This window comes from Penicillium paradoxum (genome assembly GCF_028828445.1).
Source record: "Penicillium paradoxum strain IBT 22861 chromosome Unknown utg000007l_segment0_segment0, whole genome shotgun sequence".
Lineage (NCBI taxonomy): Eukaryota > Fungi > Ascomycota > Eurotiomycetes > Eurotiales > Aspergillaceae > Penicillium > Penicillium paradoxum.
Window position 1 is genome coordinate 4,486,601 of NW_026643185.1, and position 25,775 is coordinate 4,512,375.

General features: G+C 50.1%; 7 protein-coding genes across 7 annotated transcripts; 3 read left to right on the top strand and 4 right to left on the bottom strand.

Moving 5' to 3' along the window:
• Positions 1 to 34: 34 nt before the first annotated feature.
• On the bottom strand, positions 35 to 7,590 carry prp8 (U4/U6-U5 snRNP complex subunit PRP8; the record flags this gene model as incomplete). Its single annotated transcript, XM_057180224.1, has 2 exons — positions 35 to 7,071; positions 7,092 to 7,590. 2 exons carry the CDS (start codon positions 7,588 to 7,590, stop codon positions 35 to 37), a joined length of 7,536 nt encoding a protein of 2,511 aa, XP_057028610.1.
• A 416-nt stretch (positions 7,591 to 8,006) lies between these two features.
• Positions 8,007 to 8,760, top strand: N7457_009182 (60S ribosomal protein eL34; the record flags this gene model as incomplete). Its single annotated transcript, XM_057180225.1, has 4 exons — positions 8,007 to 8,030; positions 8,094 to 8,107; positions 8,236 to 8,359; positions 8,572 to 8,760. The coding sequence occupies 4 exons, from the start codon at positions 8,007 to 8,009 to the stop codon at positions 8,758 to 8,760; spliced, it is 351 nt and encodes a 116-aa protein (XP_057028611.1).
• Positions 8,761 to 12,120: 3,360 nt separating this feature from the next.
• N7457_009183 (uncharacterized protein) lies at positions 12,121 to 12,365 on the top strand (the record flags this gene model as incomplete). The annotated part of the gene is made up of 2 exons (XM_057180226.1): positions 12,121 to 12,281; positions 12,329 to 12,365. 2 exons carry the CDS (start codon positions 12,121 to 12,123, stop codon positions 12,363 to 12,365), a joined length of 198 nt encoding a protein of 65 aa, XP_057028612.1.
• Positions 12,366 to 14,435: 2,070 nt separating this feature from the next.
• Positions 14,436 to 15,846, bottom strand: N7457_009184 (uncharacterized protein; the record flags this gene model as incomplete). Its single annotated transcript, XM_057180227.1, has 2 exons — positions 14,436 to 14,930; positions 15,100 to 15,846. 2 exons carry the CDS (start codon positions 15,844 to 15,846, stop codon positions 14,436 to 14,438), a joined length of 1,242 nt encoding a protein of 413 aa, XP_057028613.1.
• A 1,214-nt stretch (positions 15,847 to 17,060) lies between these two features.
• N7457_009185 (splicing factor cactin) lies at positions 17,061 to 18,928 on the bottom strand (the record flags this gene model as incomplete). The annotated part of the gene is made up of 5 exons (XM_057180228.1): positions 17,061 to 17,078; positions 17,127 to 17,159; positions 17,209 to 17,838; positions 17,905 to 18,363; positions 18,425 to 18,928. 5 exons carry the CDS (start codon positions 18,926 to 18,928, stop codon positions 17,061 to 17,063), a joined length of 1,644 nt encoding a protein of 547 aa, XP_057028614.1.
• A 218-nt stretch (positions 18,929 to 19,146) lies between these two features.
• N7457_009186 (uncharacterized protein) lies at positions 19,147 to 21,090 on the top strand (the record flags this gene model as incomplete). The annotated part of the gene is made up of 2 exons (XM_057180229.1): positions 19,147 to 20,064; positions 20,113 to 21,090. The coding sequence occupies 2 exons, from the start codon at positions 19,147 to 19,149 to the stop codon at positions 21,088 to 21,090; spliced, it is 1,896 nt and encodes a 631-aa protein (XP_057028615.1).
• A 254-nt stretch (positions 21,091 to 21,344) lies between these two features.
• On the bottom strand, positions 21,345 to 25,314 carry N7457_009187 (WD repeat protein; the record flags this gene model as incomplete). The annotated part of the gene is made up of 2 exons (XM_057180230.1): positions 21,345 to 25,023; positions 25,130 to 25,314. The coding sequence occupies 2 exons, from the start codon at positions 25,312 to 25,314 to the stop codon at positions 21,345 to 21,347; spliced, it is 3,864 nt and encodes a 1,287-aa protein (XP_057028616.1).
• Between the last annotated feature and the right edge of the window lie 461 nt (positions 25,315 to 25,775).

Genomic DNA, 25,775 nt, shown 5'->3' on the forward strand with positions numbered 1-25,775 from the left:
AGATTTTGCAACGCCTGACCAGCTGCACATGTGTTTACGCAAAGTTGTCAGCCCGATCAACCCAGATGTCTTCCAACTCAGCAAAGTTCTGGAAATGGAGCGGACGGTGTTGGTCATCGTAGAACTTGAGCGGGGTATCGATCTTGACGTAGATAGGTCTCTTCTCCACGCTACCGAACGAGCTGCCCATGAAGCTATAGTTCCAGACGTTATCCTCGGGAACAAGGAAATAGCCGCGGATCTTATCACTGAGAAGCAGCTGACACTTCTCACCCATGCTGGTGGAGAAGCCTTGAGGCTGATCCGAGGTTGTATCCTTGTTCTCGGCACCCCATTTGTATCCTGACGGCGTGAGACCCCAGGCAGCAAGGGAGACGGATCCAGGAGTGAAAGAGACAGTCATAGTCACGGTCTTCTTATCCCACGAAGGGTGAGCGTTCATAAGACGTGCGTGATGTGTGACATCGGCCGCGGACATGTACGGAGGCTCATTGCCAGAAACTGTGTGAATGACACCAAGTGGCTCCAGATGCTGAAGGTAGTCGTGCTGGGGTAATTGGTGTGGCAGCTGGACATCTCGGGTGTTGCCAACTTGGGGAATCATGACAATAGTGCGAACCTCCTTGACCTGGTCGTTGTCTGGTGGGGAGCTACCATAGATGTAGCCCGTAACCTGTACTCGGAGATCGGCGATGGTGATGAATCGCTTGAGCACGTTCTTAGGCATGATGTATGTGTAGCCTTCGTCCCGAATGTCATCGGAGGAAACATAGATGTTGTTGGATCTTGTCCGGAGGTTGGAGGTTGCGATTGCACGAGTACGCCATTCCGTCTTGGATGCGAATGATTGCTGTTCGTACTGAGACGTGGTGGTGACGATAATGTCCTCACCGCGAGCATTCTGAGTCTTGGTCGTCACGGCAGTGAGCTGCTTTTGCTCTTCTTGCTGTTTCTCAATCTCCGCTGCCTGCTGTCGCTGCAGAGAGGGTGCGCTAATCTCCATACCCAGGATAATATCACGTACTTCACTACTAGTCAAGCTCTGCACATTCACATTGTTCTTCTTGCCATAGTCGTTCAGGATCAAGTCGCGCAATTGCACTTCGACCTTGATCCAGTCCTCATCGGAAAGAGACGGCCAAATGTGGTGCTCTTGAGTGATGACGGTCTTATCGGGACGCAGAATAATCTTAGCCTTGTCGATGTTGACGTGAAGAGCTCGCAGAATGAGGATGAGACGAGAGAAGGCAGTGTACGGAGAGATGGACTTGAGCCACTCGTCATACAAGTTGAAGAGTACCATCTGAGGCTCGGTCGCACGAAGAATCATGTCGGCTAGTTTCTCGACCTTCATGGCAGCCTGGAATGGCAGCTGAAGCTCAGAGGCACGGATGGAAATGTTGGGGAAATCAAGAAGGTGGACCTCGAGAGGGTCAAGAAGACCCTTACGGGTAACAATGAGCTGCTTCGGTTGCTCCTCCACAGGAAGGGATCGGATGAGGGCTGCAACTTCTTCGGCTGTCTTCCACTTGGCCAACTGACCCAGACGCTTTTGGCCCGCCCAGACACTAGTGTGGATGATCTTCAAGAACAATTGTCCAGTTCGAGGGTTAAAGATGAAAATTGCACCGTTGATAGGCTTCGTAGTCAAATTACCCTCAAAGGTCTTGTGAATCGTGACACGGTAAACGTTAGTGTCATCAATGAAGAGCTGAATCTGCGGGCTGAAGAGCTCGGAGTAGTTCTGAGAGTTAAGGAACTCTTGGTTGCTCTCCGAGGCATACAACTGGAGACCCTTGCGGATACGCTCACGTAAGACATACAAGGCCGGGTTCGCCTTCATAATCTTAGCCATAGCCTGCTGAACGAGAGTCTTGAGACCTGGGAAGTATTGTCCGTAGGCAGAGAACAGGTTGTATGCAAGATCAACACCAATCATCAAACCTGTGGCGGAAGGATAGATACTCATGCTGTCCGTGGTGTAGTCAAGGTACTTGGCACGAACGTAGCGCTCAATATCGTGAGAATCATAATCACCATACCTAAGCTGAACGTCGATCCAGAACTTGTTTGTTGTAGTCGGCTCGTAGACGTCCTTGGTATCGAACACAAGCGAAGGCCGGGTGACATTCCATTTGTTGGTTGCGAAAAGGAGAATATCCGCACAAGAGCTGTTCATCTTGTAAGATTTACGCGGGTGAATAGTCTCCTTTTGAACAGCCTCGATGCCAAGCTGCTCCAGTTCCTGGTCCAAGACTTGACACAAATCCATGACCACAGATTCGTGAATCTTTTGCCACAAATGGGCACGGAAGATTTGAATGAGCGAGATTTTGAGGGTAGGAATCTTGCCGTGCAAGAAGATACCAGTCAGATCAAGCTGCACCTGGAAACCAACATAGACGTTGGCACGATTAATGGTTGGTGACCACCAAAGAGTGAATCGACGGTTGGGAATTTGGTTCAAACCGGACCGCTGAGCATTAGTGAGCTTCTTGAACTTCATACTCTCTTCGAAACCACTGTTGTGCAATACAAGGTGATCATAACGCAGGTAAAGTTGATCCTTGTCGACACGGAAACCAGCCCACTCTGTCTCCTCAAGTTCGAGGCTAATATCTTCGATCTCGAAAATATGTGTTTGAGGAACCAAGCGTTCATCACCTTTCTCAAGTCCAGGAGAACCGAAGGCACGGTACAAGCCTCTGTCCTCGGGGGAGAGGGCAGCAAACTCAGCAGCAGTCATTTCGACGGCTTGCTTGAACACCTTGTTGGCTCGATCGGAGGCGGCAGTCTCCTCCCGATGGAGTACCAAGATATGATTTGGTGTCACCACAAGGTCTTCCTTTTCGCCACCGATCTTGATGCGGTACAAGCGCTCACTACCACTGACGATGTTGAACGCACGGCGAGGCTCTCCGTCGGGGCCAAGAAGTTGGTCACCTTCGCGCACGTCCTCGACATTGATCTCGGTGCCGTCGTATCGCAAAAGTCGGGTTCCCTTGGCGAGACAAGCTTTCTCCCAGAAGAGACCTTCCCAAGACGGGAAAGCAGTTGCCTTGAACAAGGTATGTTCAAGAATTGTTTCGACACCACCCAAAGCTTGGATGACATCAGTACGGTAGGCGTTGAGGTTCCAGAGTTTACCGTCGTGTCGCTGACTTGTCCACCAGAATGGATTGCTCTTCATCAGCTGATACTGTTTGAACTCAGCACGAAGTCGGAAACCCTTGTCGAAGCTGAGGGTGCTGCGATCCTTCTGGAAGAGTGTATTGATACGAGGCAGACCACGGTCCCAGCTGTCTTCCAGATCCTCCAACGTCAAGCGGCGGTTCTGCTGCTGAGCTTCCATGCGCTTCTGCGAATATTCCATCCAAACACGCTGAGAATCAATGAACTCGGCCTCCCAGGGAATAATGTAGCGGAAGATATTTGGAATCAAGGTTTCTTCATCATGAGACATACCCGCTCGGAAGTGAGTGATGCCAGTGTCAGTCTGCTTGGACCAGCGCTTATCACTGGTAGGGATAAGGATGTGAGATCCTGAGATCATACCAAGACCTCCAAGCTCCTTGGGCGTGTAGAAAACAGCAGGAGGGAAGCGAGATGGCATCTTGGAGTTGAGGCCAATCTTGACTCGAGTTTGGATCTTCGTTTCACACTTCACGATGGTATCAAGGAGATTGACGGTGGAGACGGCAGCCTCACGGTAGTAAGTGAAAAGTGCGATCAGGGCAGTGTTCCACTTGTTTGCAATCTTGGTGAAGGTGGTGGAACCAGAGGACATAAGAATTTGACGGATACGGTTGTTGAACTTTTGAACATCCTCTTCGGTGACTTGAAGGAAGGCATGAGCCGTACGTTCTTTGGTAGAGTTGTCAACCAGAGACCAGACACTGTCCTTGACAGAAAACTCCTCGTTCATATTCCGCATCTTGGGAAGGATGCGAACTTCAAATCCATTCATTGAGAACAGCAAGTTGGGGTTGTCCTTGCTGTACACGCTAGCGAATGTGTCATCCCAATCAATAGTCGTGATGGATCTTGGAAGGCGGTTCTTCATATCCCAGAAGACGGCACGACCAAGGTTGACATCGTGACGCATCAAGCGCATACGACAGTCGCGAGGCCAGCACTTCTTATTTTTGTAGCCAATAACATTCTCGAAGTTAGGATCAGGATTCTCGGTCAAGAACCGTTGAATCAAATCACGAGAATCATCGGCCTGGAATCGGAAGAATACCCAGATCTTGTCAACGTAACGGGTGTAAAGACGAATAGGGTGTCTTGTCTCAGTGGCACGGTCTCTGAACTGCAAGAAATCGTTGGGGCTTCCGGGAGGACCGGCCATTTCACTAGCTCTCTGCAGACCAAGGAGCAACAGGTCGATCATCAATCCGTAGAACTGGAACACGAAGCCCGAGAACTGGAGACCGCGAATCATTCCATAGCTGTTAGTGTGATTCATGTCCTTGTAGCTGAGCTGAACGTTGTTTTTCGAGGTGATGTAATCAGCCAGATTATGATCCATGATCAAACGAAGCAGTCGGTTCAGCAAAGTGAGATCAATCTTCTCATAGACCTTGGATAGTTCGGTCTCGATCATCACGTTTGTCTCGCCCTCGGCAGTCTCCCAGACATTGGACAGGTTGTTAATGCCCTGGGTCCACTTGTAGGTGAGCAAAGGAGGAACTTCAGAGTCGGAGGGCTTGATCCAAGCGGGGAAAAGATGGCGCTGCTCCGCTTGGTACCAGAGGTATTGATCCAAGTAAGCATCGGTGATCTTCTCGATGGGTTCAATATCATACACGGGGTTGATGTTGTTATAGTTATCGTTCATGTCAATCTTCACTTCCTTGAAAGCTCTCTGTGTGAGGAGGAATCGCTTGATTCTTGCCAATGTTGTGCCAGGAGAATCGTAGGCCTGTTCTATGAGAGCCAATTCCTCTCGCTGAGTTTGGTTCAATCGTCCCTTGACAGAGTAGGACTCGCGCAGCCGCTCGAGCGCAAGAATCAAAATCTTCGTATCGTGCTTATAGGACACACTAGGGAAGGGAATTGGAGAGAACTTGCGAGACTCCAACCAATGAACCATAGTGGTGTAGATTGCAACAGCTTCCTCGGACGAAACATAAGGTCCATCCTTCAGATAATTGTGTTGGCGTTCTTGCTCGGACTTGAGCCAGAGACGCGTGAGTCGACCAAGATTCTTCTTTGCAACAGTCTTGTCAACTGTGGCACCGCGACGAATTCTCTCCCGGTTGTAATGGGCGACAGAGATCCACCAGTCGGCCTTGCTCTTGACGTAACGAAGAATGATGTTCTCAATTGGTGCAGGCAGCCCGGGAACCTTCCAGGGGATGTTACTCTTCCAGCATCTCCAGGCCTCTGACAAATGTTGCAAGACTACGTTGACCTTGTTCTGCTTGATACCCTCAGGCATCATGTCCATCAGATCAGCCATGACAGACGCACGCAACTCGAGATCGAAGTGAGATTCCACACGTTGCTTAGTGACCGTCTTGGCCACGCCCTTGCTGTGACGGCCCTCAAATTGACGAGAGAGCAAGTTTCCAAGCCAACGTTCAAGCAAGGGAATGATACCACGCATGAAGAATAGCCAGACTCGCCAAGCGGGAGCCCAGAAACCACAACCGGGTCCCTTACCAACGGGACCGGAGTTGAACCGGTAGTAAATCAAGTGCTTTAGATCTTTGCAGGAACGAATCTGGTGCATAAGCTTATACTTGTACCGATACATGCCGGTAAGTTGACCAACGTGATTAAAAGCATAAAGAATACCATCGGCGAGTTGGAAAGCATCAATGTTGCCCAGACGGTATTGCACCTGGGCATCAACAATGAGCTTAGTCAAACGAAGAATTTCACGCATCAAGTGGAATGCATTTCCGAAACGAGACTTTTTACGCTCCTTAGTGGTCAGTGTCTTGACAGGTTTCAGGTTGAAGTTATAATCAAGATGGAGATAAGTCAAGTTCTTGCGGTGAATCAGCAAATTAAGCATGTTGAAGCCCTGGCGACAAACTTGCAAACCAGCCTCAACCCAGTCAATGGAAGTTTGCTGGAAGAATTTTGTCGATTTGAGAGTTTTCATGAGGTTCTGTTTGCTCTGAGCCTTGGGTGTACTCTTGTGCAATTCGTTAAGCACATAGGTCTTCAGCATTTTCTGATAGGAAACTCGGACTTTGACGGGCTGACCCTGTGGACAATGCTCCAAATACCACTGCTTGACTAGCGGCACATCCTGTGCACGAACCATCTTGCCAGATCTCTTATCGAATGGGTGAGGGGCCCACCACAAGGCAATGGCGGAAGCGGTATCGGCTGTGTAGAGCTCCTCGTTCTCAAAGAAGGGTTCGAATTCACCTGGAAGCTCGAATTCGTCGTCTTCATTATTTCCAGGTCCAAAGATCTCATCTTCGTGACTGATGGTGTTATTTTTTGACACGACGGCGCGGGGGGTGATTGGGTTGATGGTAGGGTCGAAATGGAAAGCGGGTAGGTTGGGGTCCTCATGCCGAACATAGACGGTCTGGGGGTGAGAGTACCAGGCAACCTTGACGCTTCGGGGGAGGGTATTGTACAGGAAAGGGAAAGTGACCCGGTACTCGGTTCGAATTGGGGCACGGAAAATGATACGGTCGATGGCATTGAACTCGCTGAAGTCTTCGTCATTGGGGTCGATATCTTTGTACAAAGGTTCAAAACGAGGGCCACCAGGAATGGCAACGTTGAGTGCCTTGGCTGTGAAGAAGCTGTTCAAGTCGAACATGTGATAGTAATTTTGGTCAACGACGTCACTCAAAATTTGGTGGCTGAGACGGTGAAGAGTAGCCATCTGGGGTAGAGACAAGTTCCAATTCTTATAGCTTGGTCCATTGACATGGGGAGTATCAAGAAGGGGGCGGTGATCGTAGAACCAGTCATAGACTGCCGAATCTTCGATATCATCCAATTCCATTTGAATGGGCTCCAACGGCTCGACATCTTCAATGTTTTCCGACCACGAGAGAGGCGGCTCCTCGTCGTCGAATGGGGGAAACGCATGCGCTTGAAATGTCTTCGGTCACTCTTCTCTCGACGCATGGACATCCACATCGTTGCCCATTGGGCGTGGAAGACGGGCTCGATGACACGCGGCGTTTCATTCACTAAAGTCAGGCAGCCATTGACGTGATAAAGCACCTTAACTTCTCTTGCGGACTCCCAAGGCATTGGCATGTTTTCCAATAGCTTGAGGACAGCATGGGGCATGAACTTGAGCGCGCCGAGGTAGCTCCGCTTCTCGTTGGTGAATTTCTTCTGGGAGACATCGCCGATGTCTCGCACGATCTTTCGTAGGTGCTCTGGAGGCATATCGGCCTTTTGTGTCTCGACGAATCCTGCTTTGCGCTTCTCTCCAAATCGATTGCGTTGCGTGCGCAACCATTCATTCTTCTTTTGCGCAAATTTTGCGACATTTGGGTCGGCCGGCGGCTGGTAACCTGGCGGCGGCGGCGCCAGCGGCATCGAAGGAGGAGCTGCGCCCCATCCTGGAGGGGGAGGAGGGGGAGGAGGCAATGATGCCATGATGTTGATGGATGGATGGAAAGCCCACCCTCCCTCGTAGAGCTTGTGTTGGTTCCAAGTCGCGTCAAGCTACGTTGGAGGTCATGTGTAGCAAGATCTGCAGCTTGAAAAAGTAATATGACAAATAGAAAAAGCTTAGGTGATGGGGAAATGAGGATTGAAGATGCAAACGCGACAAAGATAGAGATCCACGATCCCCTACGCGATGTGACTATCTCTGCTCCCTGTCTCCGTCGAACTTTGAGAAGTGGCGGCTCCGAACGGGGCTAGTCCGCATTCGGTCTAGCGCAACCTCGCCAAATCTGCGCTAGCGTCGGCTGAAGCAGAAACCCACACAAACCCATCTCGACATATTTCACTCTGCTTCACGACAACTCCGACAACTGCCGCCCTTGACCAGTTCAAGTACAGTCAAGATGACCAACAACAGATTGCAATACGTGAGTTTTTGGAGAAACCCCCGATTTTAAAATTCCCTGATCTGACTCTTTTGTGATTTTCAGCGCCGCCGGAACCCGTACGTCTGAGAATCCCCTCCAAAATACCAATCCCACGCACCAGCACGATATCTACGAAGATTCTTGTTACCGATGGGCAGTTTCCCTGGTCGAACGGATTATTGACAGATTTTCTTTCGCTCAATAGGTACAACACGCGGTCCAACAAGGTTCGCATCATCAAGACCCCCGGCGGTGAGCTCCGTTACCTTCACCTGAAGAAGAAGGGTACTGCTCCCAAGTGCGGTGACTGCGGCATCAAGCTCCCCGGTGTGAGTACTCCCTAGGCATCTCTCAAGCATTTTTTTGAACGGGTTGTGTGGGATGTGTGCGATTGCGGGTGGGCCAACCGAACGACTTCAAGAAAACTCTGTCTGGTTATACGACAGTGCGAACGAATGGCCGACCGAACCGCTGCAATCTCCATACGACCATCTCGCCGAATTATTGAAGTCAGGTCGACTGACAATTTTGATTTCCATAGATCCCTGCCCTCCGTCCCCGCGAGTACGCCCAGATCTCTCGCCCCAAGAAGAATGTCAGCCGTGCCTACGGTGGCTCTCGCTGCGCTGGCTGCGTCAAGGACCGCATTGTCCGTGCCTTCCTGATTGAGGAGCAGAAGATCGTCAAGAAGGTCCTCAAGGAGTCCCAGCAGAAGGCCGCCAAGCGCTAAGCGTGCTTTTTGTCGGTGTTGTCCTTTTACGGTGGAGCGAATGTCATGGGAAAAACGGCTGGGAATGGTTCTCTTAAAAGCTTCAAGATGAACAGGAACAGCTAGCCTGCGAGTCAAAAAAAAAGGCTCGCGGCTAAGCAAATGAATCAATTTCATTTACCTTCACGAGAGATTCCCTGATATGTCGAATCAAGTTGTGTGAACTTATTTTCGTGGTATCTTGAACTTCCTTCCGAACGGAAGACTCGTATTTGCCTGCCCATGAACAACATTCGGCGCACTCAATCTCGTTTAATTGGGATGACGCATTCGGGTAAGTTCATGAGTCTGGGCAGGATTCAGCCTGGGCAATGCCTTCCAGACCGTGAGATGCCTCTGTTCGATCTGCAGGTGTAGACGCCTGCAGGCTCAAACAAAACGTAATCGCCGGGTAGAACAATGGTGTTTGGTGTGCTGTTCACCGTAGTCCAGTATAGTCTGTCAGATTTGAAACCTCGGATGTATGCCTAGATGACTTCTCCACGTCTCGACCTCATGGATCTTTGTGATGATTCCCCCATTGCATATATCTACGCGTGATTGGAACCCCACATAGTCTGATTGATTGATCTAGGCCTTGACCTTAACAAGGGGTGAAGATTCTCACTGTGACAATACTATATTGCCAAGCCACGTCAACTGGCGTCACCATGTAGACGCCATCCTACTAGGTACCAACTTGGCGTCTAGAACGGCGGTTCCCACAGTATGTGAAAACAAGAAGTATGCATCTAGCTGTAGATCCATGTCTTTGCTATCAGCTCTATGAAACACTTCTATGATGCCCAATAACTCAGCTACTTTCTACCCTTCGGTGTACCAAATCAGTATGCATAAAACCTACACCCTTTTTTAGCAGGAATCCGATATCCTTTCTCGCTAAGAAGACATCTTCGTCAAAGCCCAAGGCTTGGATTTGAATTGTCCGCGAACCAAGATTGTTTCTTTTCGAAAGACTTACTACCCTCTTCACTCTGCCCTTTCAACCTCGGACTCTCGCCATCCTTACTGCGCCTAACACGAACATGCAAATCACATACACTTCCATCACACCGGTAACCTATTACTGACAGATTCGAAAGCCACCATCTACCCAGATATGTCCGAAGCTTTTAGCGGGAGTCAGCTGCGCATGTAATCCTTGTGCTATGAATTGGTCAACATCAAGCCAGCAAAGCATGGGTCGCTAAGCGGCTGCAGATCGCCTCGTAACCTCGGAAGTTCGGTAGAAAGCGGCAGCATATTTTACTATTTTAATGCGATCATGGGGATCTTTGCCCGCGGAGTTAGGGTATTCGGGAGATTTGGATCTCGGCCAGCCATGCGTTAGGTTTACGGTTAAACGACACCGCTCTTCACAGAGGCTATTAAAGTCCTCGGTGTAGGCTATCTTTTCTAGTAGCACCTATCATCATATTGACGATTTAGCTCCTAATTTGGCAAGATTCCCGTGGTGTGACTATCGATGTGATATATTTTGATCGTCGTTAGGGCTTAATATATTTACGACCGACGGAAGCCGCAACCGACAGAAGTAAATCAAGTCAAACATACATGTATATATATTTTATCTTCTAATCTATCGAATCCATCGGAAATCGATGGCAAAAAAAAAAAAGAAAAAAATACGATCTAATGACTTGTTCATTCTAAGTTTCTAAAACTTCGTGAACTGCCATTTCAGGAAGGAGCTGTATGCTGCGGGCACTTTGTGCCTTGACCTTCTCGCAGATGAGATTGGTTGTAGATACACTAAGTCAACGGTTGACTTCCAGTCATGCCTATCATTTTACATATTCTAGCACATGCCAATGGTGTCTACCGGACTTTAAGGTTAAACCGCACGGGAACTATTGCATTCGCTAATCCATACATGTGGTGAACTCGGATGTTCTTTGTGAGTGCTACCAGTTAACAAACGACACGAGTTGACGTGTGACAAACACAATCGCTCTCCTTCTCAAAGCAGACATATCCCTGTCCCACTCAGTCTAAACTAGCTCAAGTCTACTCCATACGGCGGAAAAAGAGGGCCACTACTCTGGACGGAATGTGCCTTGATGTCGCTAAGTACCAATGAAGATCAATCCTCACACTTCCATTTCTTTGGGTGTACATATGTACATGTAATCAGGTACTATGTAGCTGCCTACATCATGTAGGACTGTGCGTAACACGTACACTCCAGCTCTGGAGAATCCTGAAATTGTATAGTACTGACGATGTACGTGGCGGCCGCTATTCTTTTTCGACGCCGGAAATTCGAAGCGGCCAATTGGAAGTTTGCCGCCCGATCTCAATGACATCTCTTTTTCTTTTTCCAGTAGCAAAAAAAAAAAGCAAAGAGATGAAGGGCTTTTTGCAGCTCCCTCCATCATGGGACCCGGGGATACGGATGGCAACAGACAATGGGATCTGCCCAAGAAGCGGTCAGGCGATTGTTCTGTGTCGCATTGCCGTCTGAGGCTGGACATTCGAGGCTTAGCATCTTCCAGAGAGAGCTCGAGTGTATGCACAGTTGACAGCTGTCAAGCCGGGCCGTTCCATCCCATAAAAGCATAACGGACGAGGTTCGTGCGGTTTCGGACATAGCAAAAGAAAAGTCCGATTAGTAAAAGAGAGAGGCAATTCGTGACTGTTACAATGCCATACACAGCAGCCCCCTAACGGCTTGAAGCGACTACGGTGCAAAGAGAACAGACTCCCGGAGCTTATAGGTCCGCGAATTCCGGAATCCAACAGGCTGGGCATCCTATCGGCTACAGAGCACATCTCAAGTGACACTCCCGCCATCCGCCTGGATTGATGTCATGCAGATTAAAAAATAGGAAGATCGCCTGCCTTTTCCCCCTGGTTGCCACTCGAACAAAAGTTGATAGATCGAAATCGATCTAGGGTGAACCTGGTTTGGGATTGAGTGCCTGCGACACGATCTTTTGGGCGTGGAACGGTGGGGCGGTTCCTGGACAGCGCTCGTTCTCACAATCGAGGCTATTGATGTTGGCTGCTTATACCCTGCATGGGAGAGATCCAGATGGCCCTACCGCACCCCCTTTACAAAGATCGGTGGGGGAGTAGAGATCTGTGCTCAGGATTTGCAGTAAGGACATGCACGTGAGAGATGGGTATGCACGTCAAAATAAAAAAGCAAAAACCGAAAAGAGAGTCCCAAAATAAGGAAAGAGAAGACGATATCCATAGTGCGTCTCCGAGGTGCATTGGCCCCTTCACAAGGGGATCACCATAGTATTCACGTACCAGCTCGGCTTTTTTGGACAAAGAAAGCTAATAAGGTTACTATTTTATTAGCCACAGTGCGAAATGGACAATGGTTGGTTGGACGGCCTACTCCACCTTCAAGATGGATTTGCTTACTCCGTCTTCCGTCCTCCGTACGGCGAAGTGTCCCCAATTAAAGCTGCAGATGTCACAAATGGACATCATGGCCAATCTGGGACGGAGAAGGCCAAAGCGGATTTTAAGTGAGCTAATAGACTACCTATTACACACTAAAATTAGTTGTATCCAGGGATGTTACTCCGTATGACATGGAGTACGGGACATGAAAGAGTCCGAGCTCGAGCCCGAGTTAGGGTTAGATCAAGAACATCACGATTTCAGTAGTCCTCGGCTCCAACCTCCAAGACAATCCGAGAAGGATACGGAATACGAAGCTCTTACAACATACACAATTAATTCCTTAAATTAATATCGGCACGGCCCGGCGGGGGTGCTCCGAAACTCACTTCCCTCCCGACAAATTTGGTGTTGGGGATACCAGTGCAGATGTCACCCGTATAATAGCGTACAGATACAGCCTGTCAAACCGGTGAGTATCATATGTAGTACTCCATAAACCAACGAGCATGGAGACTACTGTGCCACACGGGACGCAAGTAGGCCAATGGCGGTATCTTTCCGAGTACGGAGTACCCATGCATCATATAGAATCCCACCCCGGGGAATAGAAACGACGGACGCACCTACCATCCACAAACCCGCAAACTAGTGTTGATCTATATCAATCTACTGTACATGGAAGGGGCTATATTGTCTCATAGGCTGTCTGCCTCGTATCATTCCAGGAGACACATTAGTCCGTAAGCGACCTTGCTAATGCCGTTCCTATCACACAAGCCTGTGGCTATGGCAATGCGCACCCGAAGCTTCATGATTCGTGGGTGGACGTGTGGGGGACATATTGCGGGACCCAAGCTGATCTTTCAGAGTTGTACGGAGTACTCCGTACGGAGATCCTCCATTATCTCTGTGTTTCAATTTGAATATGCATTGTTTCAGGGGCCTCGACAGGGGTACTTTACTTGGAAAAATATTCCAGTAGATGATAAAACCTCTGCTAACCATCAGGTCGGTTATTCATGGGACTCCCAATAAGGGCGGGAAATTGTAGGGAGGCAAGATGATCATGAGGCAAAGGCAGCATGCAGAAGCTGATGCCAATGCTGCCAATACTGCCAATACTGCCAAGAAGGTCCGCGTCATTTCAGCACCATGGCCTCCTGCAGCAGTTGACAGGGCGATGGAGCGGGGTGGTGGGGTTGCTCGACCGGTTAAGTAGGGACAGCACCCGGGTGTACTCCGTAAGGAGAGGCTAAAGAGGACTAGCATGAACAGGGGCGGCAAATTCGTTCCTTTGTTAGCCCCTGGATATTGGCATCCCACGGTGAATGGGGGCTTTCCCACAATCTATGAAAGCCTGCAGGGTGTTAACTCACAGTGCTCCCCTTGGCGATGGTAGAAGACCATTCATATTACTTGAGACATCGGTGTCCTGTGCAAGCACATGAGACACAGTCGGGAGCACAGCGTATAGTCTACACATACTATGTAGCGTCACGAGTACTTCGAATACATGGCCATCGAGCAGTCATAGTTCCACCTGATATGGAAGCTTAGGAAGTAGAGACCTGAAGATTTTCTTTTCTTGGCATTGTTCATGCCCAACATCATTTCCAGCAAATGAAGACATGTGGGACCCTAAGAGAAGCGAGACCACACGGCCTTGATATCACAAGTCACGCGCCATTGAATATCCTTAGCCTGACGAACATGACAGAGAACGATGATCGACATAAGTGTGCGCTCATGGTTGATAGATCTCGATAAGATCCACAGATTCCAAGCCCGCAGATGTCACTTATGATACAGTTGAAGAAGAAAACATGCATAGCCCATGACAGGGTGACCAAGATAGCAGAAAAAGCAACGCAAAATCAAGACAAGGCAAGGAAGCAGATAGATCGCCTTCATAGGGCCCCATGGAACGCCATAGCACGTTCCCAAACCAAATAGTGGATATGCAACCCGAAAACGCCATGTCCCTCTAGTGTACTCAATGACCAAGATAGTCTCAGCTCGGAAATAGGCCAGAAAATGAGCCAAAAATGAAGACGCAAAGAATGAACTAAAAAACATGTAAAAACTATTTACTCCGTATGCACGTCAGCCCTTCTAGGCTTTCTTTCCTAAAGTCTGGTTTCATCACATCCTCCACTCCCTCCCCTCCTTTTTCGGTTTTCTTTTCTTTTTATCTGTTTTTTCTCTTTTTCTTTTCTCTTTTCTCGCTGGTTGGATCTTATCATCTCTCATTGCATGTTGATCATCGGCCAGTGAATTCAGGTGAGCTGTGGACCCTGTTGGGGCCCTGCACCTCTCGCATACCACTCTTCGCCATTGCCCATGGCAAATGTTGGTCGTTGATCCGCAGCATCAAGAAAGGTGTCACCCGGTGGTAACATGGTGCATCCAACGATATCCCCCATGGGGCGTTGCAGGTATTGGTACATGCTTGGAAGGCCCATAGAACCGAAGTGATCGATAGCGGGATTGAGGCCTGTCATTTGCTGTTGATGATGTGCGTCGGTCCGGTCGCTATGAAGACTGTTCGTGTGACGTGGTTTGACAACTCTAGTGGCATGGCCCCCCTTAGCCCCTGATGGCTGACTTTGAGGGGTACGGCTTCTTGAATTCATTGCCTTCCTCTGGTTTTGGAGCTTGCGGTACCGTGTGGTGGATTGGATATGGCCGTTTCGGATTGCTTCAGGCGTCAACCTCCAGAAGTTGACCGTTTTCCTACCTGGTTCAACCTCTTCTTTCACTGCCTCAAAGCCCTAAACTGAGGGTAAGTATCGATGTTGAATCTAGCAGAGCCTGCAGTGACGCTAAAACAGAGAGTCACGATGCAACAAAAAGTCACGATGGAACAAGAAGGGATGATGGCACAAAAGAGGACGAGTGAACTAGAAATTAGAGTTGTGAGAAGTGAGACAAACGACTTACTGCATTCATTGACAAGTTATGTCGGATACTGTTCTGCCAACCCTTTGCTTTAGGATCGGCACCCTTATCTGTATTTGCCTCAAACCAAGAGTAGATACCCTGCAGGGGGAGCTTGTTCCCCGGGGCAGCCTTCAAAGCATCGTAGATGAGAGAAGAGTAAGGCTGGTTGCTAGAACGGTCCTCTTTGTGGTCACCAGTGCTGGAACGTGGCGATGGTCGATCTGTGGTATGGATTGTCATTGCTGGGCTCGCATCGGCGAACGATTGTGGAGAATGGTAAGAGGAGACCTCAGATAGTGGCGAGGGCGGGGAGTTCTGAGGTGGCTGAAGAGGATTCAAGTGGACAGGGTAACTGTACTGCTGGTCCTTGAAGGCATGGGAGGAGTCCAAAAGAGCCCATTCAGAGGGAGCATCTACGGCCAGGGGGGCCAATGCCTCCATGGATGTGCCAGCCATGGGATGAGTGACATATGAGCGGTACAGATCCTGATATCCATTTGGATCTTCCATTGGCTCTTGAGGCAACGGACCCAAGCCGTATGGCTCACCGTACTCGACGCACTGGCGAGATGAGTAGACCGGCTGAGATGCCCAAGCCGCCCAATCACGAAAACTGAATGGACTGGGAGGCGAGCTCAGCGCAATGTGGGAGGTGTCAGGTTGCGACAGGAGACCAAGCTTGGAGTCTTCCTGGTCAGTTGAGATCTGCACCGCATCGAAATGCTGGGAAGAGAGAGAGTAACTCATGGTCACGTCCAGCCGTAATGATAACTGGGCTGAATAATAATGATTCAAGATAAAGATGAGGATGAGAGAGATGGAAAGGAGAAGCCTTGGAAGAGGAAGAGGAAGAAGAAGAGAGAGGGGGGAGAGAGAGGGGACGGAGAGAAGAGGGAGCAAGAGACATAGGACATAAGAAATAAAGTGCTCTCAAAGGACAGACGTATTCCTATAAACCACCTGGATCCCAATTGTGCTCAGGATTTGGAGCTGTACACTTCCCAGATCTCCCCTCTGCCAACACACACTACACATGTCCATCTCCTTTTTTTTAGCCCCCTGCAAATAGCCTCAGAGATGCATTTCAGTCCAAACAAAAGACGGTCTGGGCCAAAGCCTTGAATTTTTTCATGGTATTATATGAAAAAACAAGAGATACCCTAGTACTTCGTTCTACGTACTGCGGGAAACGCCTCCCTAGATGCCCAAGTCGTGGAACGGAGATTCATAGCACAAACAATGGCCAATGACCACCCAGAGGAGTCAAGGTGGCTGAATCTGGTACTACAGGCGACTAAAACGAATGGATCTCAGGAGCCGATGGGCCTCTTAGCCGGATGGGGGCGATCAAATGGGAACCTGCAGGGGAACAAGTCGCCATTCATCGCTTCATGAGCCTTCTGGAAGTCAACAGGTATTCAAAAAAAAAGAAAAAACAGGAAAGTCCCCGCTCGGTGCTGAGATTTGTCTAGTCCAGACATTTGACGTTTCTTTTTCCAGAGACTGCATCCAGCCAGCCGGAAGTCGTGAATCGTCCTGCACTCTGCAAGCCGGGCAAGTGTCACCAAAAGCACCCTCAACGTCAACCGTTTCGCGAGACCCCGGTAACCGACAAAAAAAAAACAAATAAAAAAAGGGGACTTGCGAGCCTCAATACGCTAGTCGTCAAGGGAGGCGAGGGGAAATATTCTAACTCCGGGGAATTCATCAGAGTGGGCAAAGAAGCGTTGTTAAATGAAAGGTGGAAGTTGGAACAAGCATTTTGATATCCCCAGATATCGAGTCAGGCTTATTCGATTGCCAAAAAAAACCCTTGAAGGAGGGAAATGTTTCCAGCCCAATCATCCCGAGTTTGGCTGGAGTCGCTGGAAAATACACCCTGAAAATCTCCCTGCATACACTACACAATCCACCTCCATCCCGATATGACGCCCATGTGGAAATCGTCGGTTGCGCATGTGTTACTTTCGGTAATAGATCTGAGACAGGTTAGCATGGTCGTTGTCTACCGGAATAAAAAGACTTACTCGTTTGAACTGGAAATGAAGTTGAAGGATTCCCTAACTACGTCAGTTGAGCAACAGGGGATCATCGGGTAGCACAACATACCTTGTCAAATGTACTCTTGAAGCCCCTCTCTCGTTTGGCACTATAATCCCATTCTTTGTCGACAATTCGGAAAGCAAGGTCTTCGTACGGCGGTCCAGCCACAAACCGAATGAGACAGGTGTCTTCCTCGCCCGCTTCGGCGGATGACTCGCCACGCTTGCGACCGTTCTCTCGCTCAATGCGGTACGTAGGAGCTTTGGTCTTGTCGATCAAGTCGGGGTAGAAGATGTTAAATTTGTAACCTTGTACAACCTTGGGTGGCGGGTTGTCATGGTCATAGTGCGTTTGGTTGTATTTATTCCATTCGTACCCCATTTGAACTCGATTGAAGTACCGTGGCTTTCGAGGCCGATGCTTGCCGGCCCATTGAGGCTGCGAGCCCGTGTTCACAGCCTCTTCACCGGTGAAGATTTCCTCGTTCTCACTGACACCCTTGGCCAGCTCCCTTTCATATAGCGCCTTGGTCGCTTGTGAGAAGTCTTCGTTCGGGATAGTGGAGAACCGTGTGGATACAGAGGCCGCGGGGGCATTGCTGGATGGCTGCCTCGACACAACCGCGGAGGATCTTTCAGCAGCTCGCTGTCGTAGTGGTACAAAGCCCATACGGATGATTTTCTGCCGTTCTCGTGCCTGTGTATTTGGTCAGCATCTGGCCCAGGATGCGAATAAACGAAGCAAGGGAAGTTGAAACCCTACCACTTGGTTAAGGAATGCAGATTCGTCCATGATTTCAAGACCTTTGTCCTCCGGGAGAACCTGAAGCAGTGGCTCTGGGTCAAGGCCTTCAAATTCAGCAGGATTCTCTTCTGCAATGCCGATTGGAGCGAGAGGTGCTAGTTTTTCCCGAATTGATTCAGCTTCCACTCTTTGCTGTTTCCTTAAATCCCGAACACGCTCATCGATAATGGCCTGGTAGACTTTCTTCAGACTAGCCCTGGCCTTCCAAACCGACAGGCTGCGCAGCAGCTCTTCCCAGTAGTCTGTGTCAATCGGCTCGTTCGAGTTCAGCTTTCGTTTCACTTGTACTTCAAGATTTTGGAGTTGTTCGTAAGTCTTCGGACTGAGCAATTTGTTGATATCGGCAGCTACAGAGTTCAACACGCGACCCTCTGGAGTAGCAGTCTTTTGACGATCTCGACAGATAATTTTCATGGTCTGTAGGATGAACGAGGGTCAACACAGGTGTACGGCAGATAGCGAGGAGCGAGAAACTTACCTGCCAAAAATCACGGTTCTTCGCATTCGTCTCCAGATTCAAAAATGTATCAATATCCTTCTCCAAATCCCGTAGTTGGCTTTGCGATAGTCCCTCGAATACCCCGTCTGGGTCCACAACGTCTAGATCGGAGTCTGCAATCTCATCATCCAAGGGATCGCGCGTAGGATCAATGACACGGAGAGTAACTGTAAGCCAGTCGATAGGCTTTGCACGCCCTTCTTTGACCCGAATCTCTGCCTTCTTTTTGGCTTGTTTCAACACGAACACATCCTCCTGCGCGACCCACTCGCGCTCTTGCTGGTCTTCCTGGATCAGGTTGAGCCGGACTTGATCGCGCATATTGCGAGGCTGTTGTGAAGGGCCCGATCTTTGATTGTTCCATTCCCGATCCGAGTCTTTTCGATCGCGCCAATCTCTGTCGTCTCGACGGGGTTGACGCCAGGGTGGCGATCGCGACCGGCTGCGCTTTTGGTCTGATCGGTCCGGGAATCGCGCCGACATATTAGGAGGAGGAGGAGCGAATTTCTAGTTTGCGAAAGGATCAAGAATTAAAACAAGAGCTCAAATCCGGGCGTCACTAGGGTGTTGAAACGCGAAGTCAAGAAGTCCGGGAGATCAGCGGGAAAGTCAAGCGGGCGGCAAACCTTCTCTCCGCAGCCCAGGCAGCTATAACAAGTTCACAACCTCCCAACTTCACATTGTAAACAGTACACACAGTCATGCCTTCACGATGGCACCGACTACAGGTATCCCAGAAGGGATTGCCTCCTTTACTTTTCCAGTATACCTGGACCCGACAAGGCTATGAATTCCACATAACAGATCTCACCTACATCTGGTCAGAGCGACTATCCAATATAGCGATCACCAGGAGAGCAGAGGAAGATGCCACAACAATCGATCCCGGAGAGGATCCAGAACAACTCGAGGTTCTCCTAGAAAAAATTGGAGAAGCTCTACAGAAAGGGAAAGAATGCGCAATCCTCAGCAGTGGAACACAACTCGACGCCCTTGAAATTACAACGACAACCAAGTTACCCGCTCCGTTGAAGCCTCTAAAATGGTCTTTGAAGTTATCAAAAGAGTCCCCTTCATCTTTGACAAGTCAGCTACTACTTCCGCTGCTGAAAGAGGAGGCGCAATGGGAATCCCGCCAACGTTCCCTCTTGCACCAACTCAAACAGAAAGACTATGTACTTGGCAAGTTGTTTGATAAAATGGAAACACTCAGTGTTGAGCTAAGCTCCGTGTTTCCTAGCGCTGCCGGATCGCGCACGTCTCGCAAGGGCATCACACGCTCAGAGGCTGCTAGGTTCGTCAAGGGCATTGCCCCGTTCGAAGAACAGACCTGGCTCGCTGAAGTAGGATCATCAGCTGAAGCAGGGCTGGCCACCAATCTACTTGAAGAGATATCGGAATCCGATGATTCTCCTAAACTAGATACCTTGGCCCAACCGCAAGGTGAATGGTGGCATCAACTCGAGAAGCCTGAAATTGGTGCTAGAGAAGCTTCCCCCATCGAGCAGGAAGTTCATAGCTATGAAGCAGATAAGAAGAAAACGGTTGCACCCAGACATATTGATACTGAATGGGACATGGACGGGGACGCGACGGCAAGCAGCGACGACGAGTTTCAGGTATGCTACGCCTTTCTTTTGACCGCATTGTTTAACCCGATTATCTAGCGACAAGATACCCCTCCTAGACTGAAAAAACAAATCAGAGACACGATACCCTCACCCAAGCAGAAACCCAGAAAGAAGAGCCCGTCTCCAGTCTTGCCTTCAGAAGCAGACGAAGCCACAGCATCAGACTCCGACTCCGAGCCTGAACCGGCACCGCGTCAAAGACGTATTCCTAGTGTTTCAAAATCACCACCATCCTCTCCTCCAGTGAAAGCTCGAGAAGCACCTACAAGGCACAAGGGTGGATTAGGCATGATAGGCGGTAAGAAGAAGCAAGCAAAAGAACCCTCGCCTATCCCAGAACCTCCTCCTCCTCCCGCGCAAGCTCAAGCGGCCCCTCAAAGGCCAAAGGGCGGATTGGGTAAGATTGGCGGCAAGGATAAGAAAGAACCAGAGCCTCAGCCTCAACCCCAACCCTCACCCTCCCCACCCACTTCTCCAGCCCCTGTTCGAGAGGCACCTAAAAGGCCCAAAGGTGGATTGGGCACGATAGGGGGCAAGAAAAAGCAAACAAAAGAGCCCTCGCCGACGCCAGAACCTTCCCCTCCAGCGCACGCTGACAACTCCCCCAAGCGCCAAGAATCTCCAAAGTCCGAGGAGGATGAACGTGTCACCAGTGATTCTGTTCTTCCTACACCATCGGCACCAGCAGCGCCTAAAGCTAAACGGTCCGGGAAACTTGGCATGATAGGCGGCAAAGCCAAAGCCAAAGCCCCGGAACCGGCTCAGGACAAGACTCCGCTGCCTACATCTGATACGGTGGTCATGTCACCAGGGAGACCTTCGCCTGCCAAACCGGAGACTGAACGGCCAACTACAAAAAAGGAAGAGTCCCCGTTACCCCTACCAAAAAGAGAGACAGCTTCACCTGCGGAGCCTGAGACTGAAGAACAGCGGGCGGATAGGAAGCGCGAGGAACTCAAGCGGTCACTCGAAGCTAAGAGCAAGGCTCCTGCAAAGAAGAAGCGGAGGTTTTAGGCCAGGCGAGTTGGTCTTTGTACATGCTCGATAGCAGGTGTTCTTGGTCATTTGACGGGGATTACTACGTGTATCCATATGATGCATTCTAGTCTGCCTAGGGAGGAATTCATCACGTGTATCTCATCAAACCAATATATTGATGCATTGAAAGTATCGCGAAAGGGGAATCAGATTGAAACAGAAGATCACAAACGCCGGGTAAAAATCACGCGCTAATAAAATACACAGTGAGGCTTAATGATAATTCAAGCTCAGTCTCTTGACGGGGGAGCCGTCCGAGCGGACTCTTGCTCATTCGGGGTAACAAGTCGCACCCTCTTAGGCGACATAGCGCCGGGCGAAACCGGTACCGGGGAGGAAGTATTGGTGACCGGACCAGCACCACTGCCACCGGTGGCGGCGGCAACTCCAGCAATACCCAGCATGCCGCGGACCTTTTCGACTGCCTTGCTTTCACCCTTAGTCCAGGGATCACGCTTGACGAGGCCGACGCCGGCAGATCGACTAGTGGAATCGCGGCGCTTGGATTCCGCTTGCAGGGCTTGGCGGTTCAATTCGCGACGTGGACCGGGCCCGCAGTCGTGTAAGCAGCCGGCTGTAGCACAACCACCTTCGCTGGTTGAGATATCGCCTAGCCAGGTTGTGATGCAGGCTAGATGGCCTCCATGGCCGCAGCCTTGGCACCAGGTCCAGAGGGCAGAGCCCTTAGGCCGAGGTACCGTGAAAGGCTCGAGGTTCTTGATTTCTGAGTCTGGAACGGGCTCAGTAGGAACCGAAGACTGCGTCGAAGAGTTGGAACTGGTTTCGGAGTTTGAATCAGGAGTCTCGTCTAGATGCTGCTCTGAAACCCATTCTGCGGGTGGCTCAAGGCTCATGCAAATGGAGCATGGCGCTTGAGGTGTATTGCACCGATGGCACCGAGTATTATCTTGAGTGGAATTTTCGAAGGGTCGTTGGCAGGTATGGCAATAGACATTGATAAACGAATCTGTCTGAGCATAGTCGTAAACGGCGGGATAATTTGATACACAAGACAGGCGCAACTCTGCCGCCTCCAGATCCATCGAGTGTCGAATGAGATGCTCATTGTAAGTTTTGAACACCATTTCACATTCCTCATATGGTAGAATTTGTTCACAATCTCGGAAAAGAATGTGAAGCTTCTGAAGAAGGTGTGCTGCGGTCTGAATATCGACCGAGCTACTGCTGCTATGATAGTATCGGACTGCTTCTTTCAAGATCGCTTCGATGCCCCATGGCTTCAAGTCTGTTCCATCCGGTGTGAGGGGAATTTGGACTCGTGAGATCCCTTGTATTGATGAACAAGGCATAGCACCTAGCCAAGGCATGTTGTCTAATTTTGCAAGTTCTTGAAGAGGAGTTGATTCTGTTATCAAGGTTGGAGGGCTGGATGGGCGCTCCAGATGGAGCCGATCCGTCCCTGAAACAACTTGGTCAAACAACTCATCTTCCGATTCCTCGCGTGTAGAGGCTAGAACCGATCCTCTCCTCAATGTCCCCGAGAGTCGATTGGCAGATTGTCCAGGGTCCAAAAATTGAGACTCGAGTTGCCCGTTGGACGAGTATGACGCGCCGATAGACTTAGAGGGATGCGAACTGTCAGATGTAGAAAACATGGGGAAACTCTCTGAGGAGTTTTGGTAATGCTCGGAACGAGGAGGCCGGTTAGATTCCATTGGCGATTCGAGATTCAAGGGCTTCTTGTGATATTGCTTGTAGTCACGAATCGCTGCACGTTTATCCTCCAGCTTTTGGTCATAGTCATCTTCGGAATTTTCTGGAGGAAAGTCCGGGTGACCACGACGGCGCCAATCTGCTTGGCCGGCAATTGCCCGAGGCGCAGACCTTTGCTCACTATCCAAGTCTTCTTGTCTTGGGTCCCGTAAATGACCTAATGAATGAGTATCATCAATGGAAGAATGTCGCCGTGGCAAGGGTATATGTCGGGTACCCGAGTCCGATATTCCCCAACCGTTGTGGTCACTCAAGACCGAAGGCGGGAGTGGGTCAAGGTCGATCATACCATCACTCAACGAAGGAATTTGAGAGTCGGTGCTCGACCACGAGTCCTTGGGGGAATCAGGCAATGGCCGCGCAAGAGGAGTGGGCATGTTAGACGTGCTATCAGCCTCGGGAACCGCCTCCATGACACTTTTGAACAATCGGCTTTTGATTTTATGACCATCATCGCGCGATTTGCCGATTAAGCTACCATCCTTGGATAATCTGTCTTTGCCTCTTGGCGGATGATCTCTAGCTCTACGCTCAAGTTCTTGAAGAATGGCGAATTTGACTATTCTCCAGGTTTGTGCTAACTGGGCCTGAGAAACATCATCTGCACATTCAGCATTGTGATCCAGTGACTGAACCAAAGAGTTCAAAACTTCGGCCTGTGTTTTATGTTCGTGGTGCTCATCGATCAACGGTGTGTAATGGCTGGCCAAATACCGAAAGACTGCCGGGTCGTTCGTGGCGCCTGGAATACTTGCAATGGTTCCAACCTGACTAGGCATCGGGGTTGCAATCTTGGCCAATGCTTGTTCTAGAGGAAGTACCGGCGTAAGATCCACTGTTTTCGGTGGGGTGCTGCCCAGCGACTTCGAGGGTCGAATCCCGGCCGATTTGGTAGGCTGGTTCCGAAGGGAGGTAGCCAAAGCCGCTTCATCGAAGATATCATCTGTCGGACTTCGGCTCAACGATTGCTCGCCCAAGCTATCCTCGTCCTCTTCGGGGAGTAGAAGTTCAGAGGCATTGACTCCCAGCGGGCGTCGCATGGGCCGTTGTTGACCGAAGGCAACAAACTCGCCATTGGGGCTCCAGGCCACTGAGCACATCGGACGGCGATTGACCACCGCAGGTGCATACCGAACATCAGTCTGCGTGAAAGCTCCTGCTTCGCCGACCGTCCATAAGAGATCCTTGGAGCGCCAGAGCAGATCGGATGCAGGAGTATCGTACCGATCGAACTCGCGAAATGGAACATGCGGGCGGCGGAGATCCCAGAGATGGATGCGCGGGTCTTCTTTGTCGTAGGAAGTGACAATTTGAGATGATTGCCATTCTCCTGACGCAGGCGACTCGCCAACCCAAGAAGGGGGCCGCCAGCGCACATTCGTGACTGCCTGGGGAGTTCGGAACTGGAAGGCGGGTTTCTGCCGTCGTTCTGCAGACGAAGAAAAGTCCCACACCTTTACCTGGCGGTCTGTGCCACCGCTGACAATGTGTTTCCCGTCTGGATGCCAGTCAACTGCGAAACATGGGCGATCATGAGCGGCGATTCTCATCAACGGCGCATTGACCTTTCGATAATCCCACATCTGTATGGCGCCGCTGTCCGAAGCGGTCGCAAACACAACCCCATCGCTGGGAGACCACCGAACGTCCCGGATAGCATCGCTGTTGCCCTGATACGAATGTTTGCTACCGCACGTGGAAGTTCCCCGATTCGCGGAGGCAGACCGCAAGTCCCACATCCGGATTGTGCCATCTTGACTGCCAGACAGAAGCCAGGAAGGGCGATGGGGGTTGAAGGCAAGCCTATGAACTTGGCGGTTGTGGCCTTGGAAACGACACAATTGAAGGCCGGGCCGCTGTAGGTCGTAAACAACAATTCGACCATTCGCGACTGCAGTTGCGATTGTTCGGTCATGGTTGCCATGTGACCATTTCACATCCTTCACATTTAATTGGTCCTTGTGTGGCATCGAAACTCCCGCATCATGGTGGGTGGACGCATAGCTGACAACCGCATTGCGAATATTAAATTCCTCCGACGAGCGATTCGGCGAGACCTGGATGGTTTTGAGAATCTCCTTGCCTGCGATCACCGCATGCGTCCCCTCGGGCGAGATGTCTAGCGCCGAGATTGCGATACCGGTTTTGTGGGTGACAGTTTGCGGCTCTCCTGGTCTGTACAGAATTTTAGTTGGGTTCTGATGACATCAAACCGCGGGGTGGCCATTGCATGATAACAAAGGAGATGAGAGAGCGGTGTGAAAAGGGCTACAGCACTTACAGCGATTTGGATCTGATCGACCGGGGACCATCCGCACGACTACTTTGAGGACTGGGTGGCCTCGAGCCCGAGAAGAAGGGTTGAGCGAATCTAGCAAGGGCATTGGCAGCGCGGTTCGAATACTTCTGTGGCGGAGGCGGAGGGGGAGGAGGGACCGGGGAGCGCGAACCTGAGAGGTCCGACATTGTTCACAGCCAGATCTCCATTCTGGCACACGACCAGTAACCGAATTGGAGGGAAAGAGAGTTGAAGATCGTCCAAATGCAAGCGGTGAGGGAGGAGATCCCTTAGGCGACTACGGAGTACAGTTATACCCGAACCTGCCTACATCGCATACCTCATATAAGGGAGGTCTCTTGCGTTTCTAAATCACCTTATCTCAACTCCTACCTAGTTATTTCTTCCAAATTCATAACATTAGGAAATCTTTGTACGCTTTCAAAATCATTTTGCTTGAGATGTTCCCCAATTTTCCTATCTTTGATAGTGGGCACTTGGACCAATGTCTCTCTGGATTAGGCGGAAATTTCAATCAATAGATTCACTTGCATTGAAAGATCCTAATCGCGCTTAATATATTCTTGCCCTCGCAGTCTCCACAGCATTGCATACGGACGTTGTGTTGTCCACTCCGTACATGTAGGTA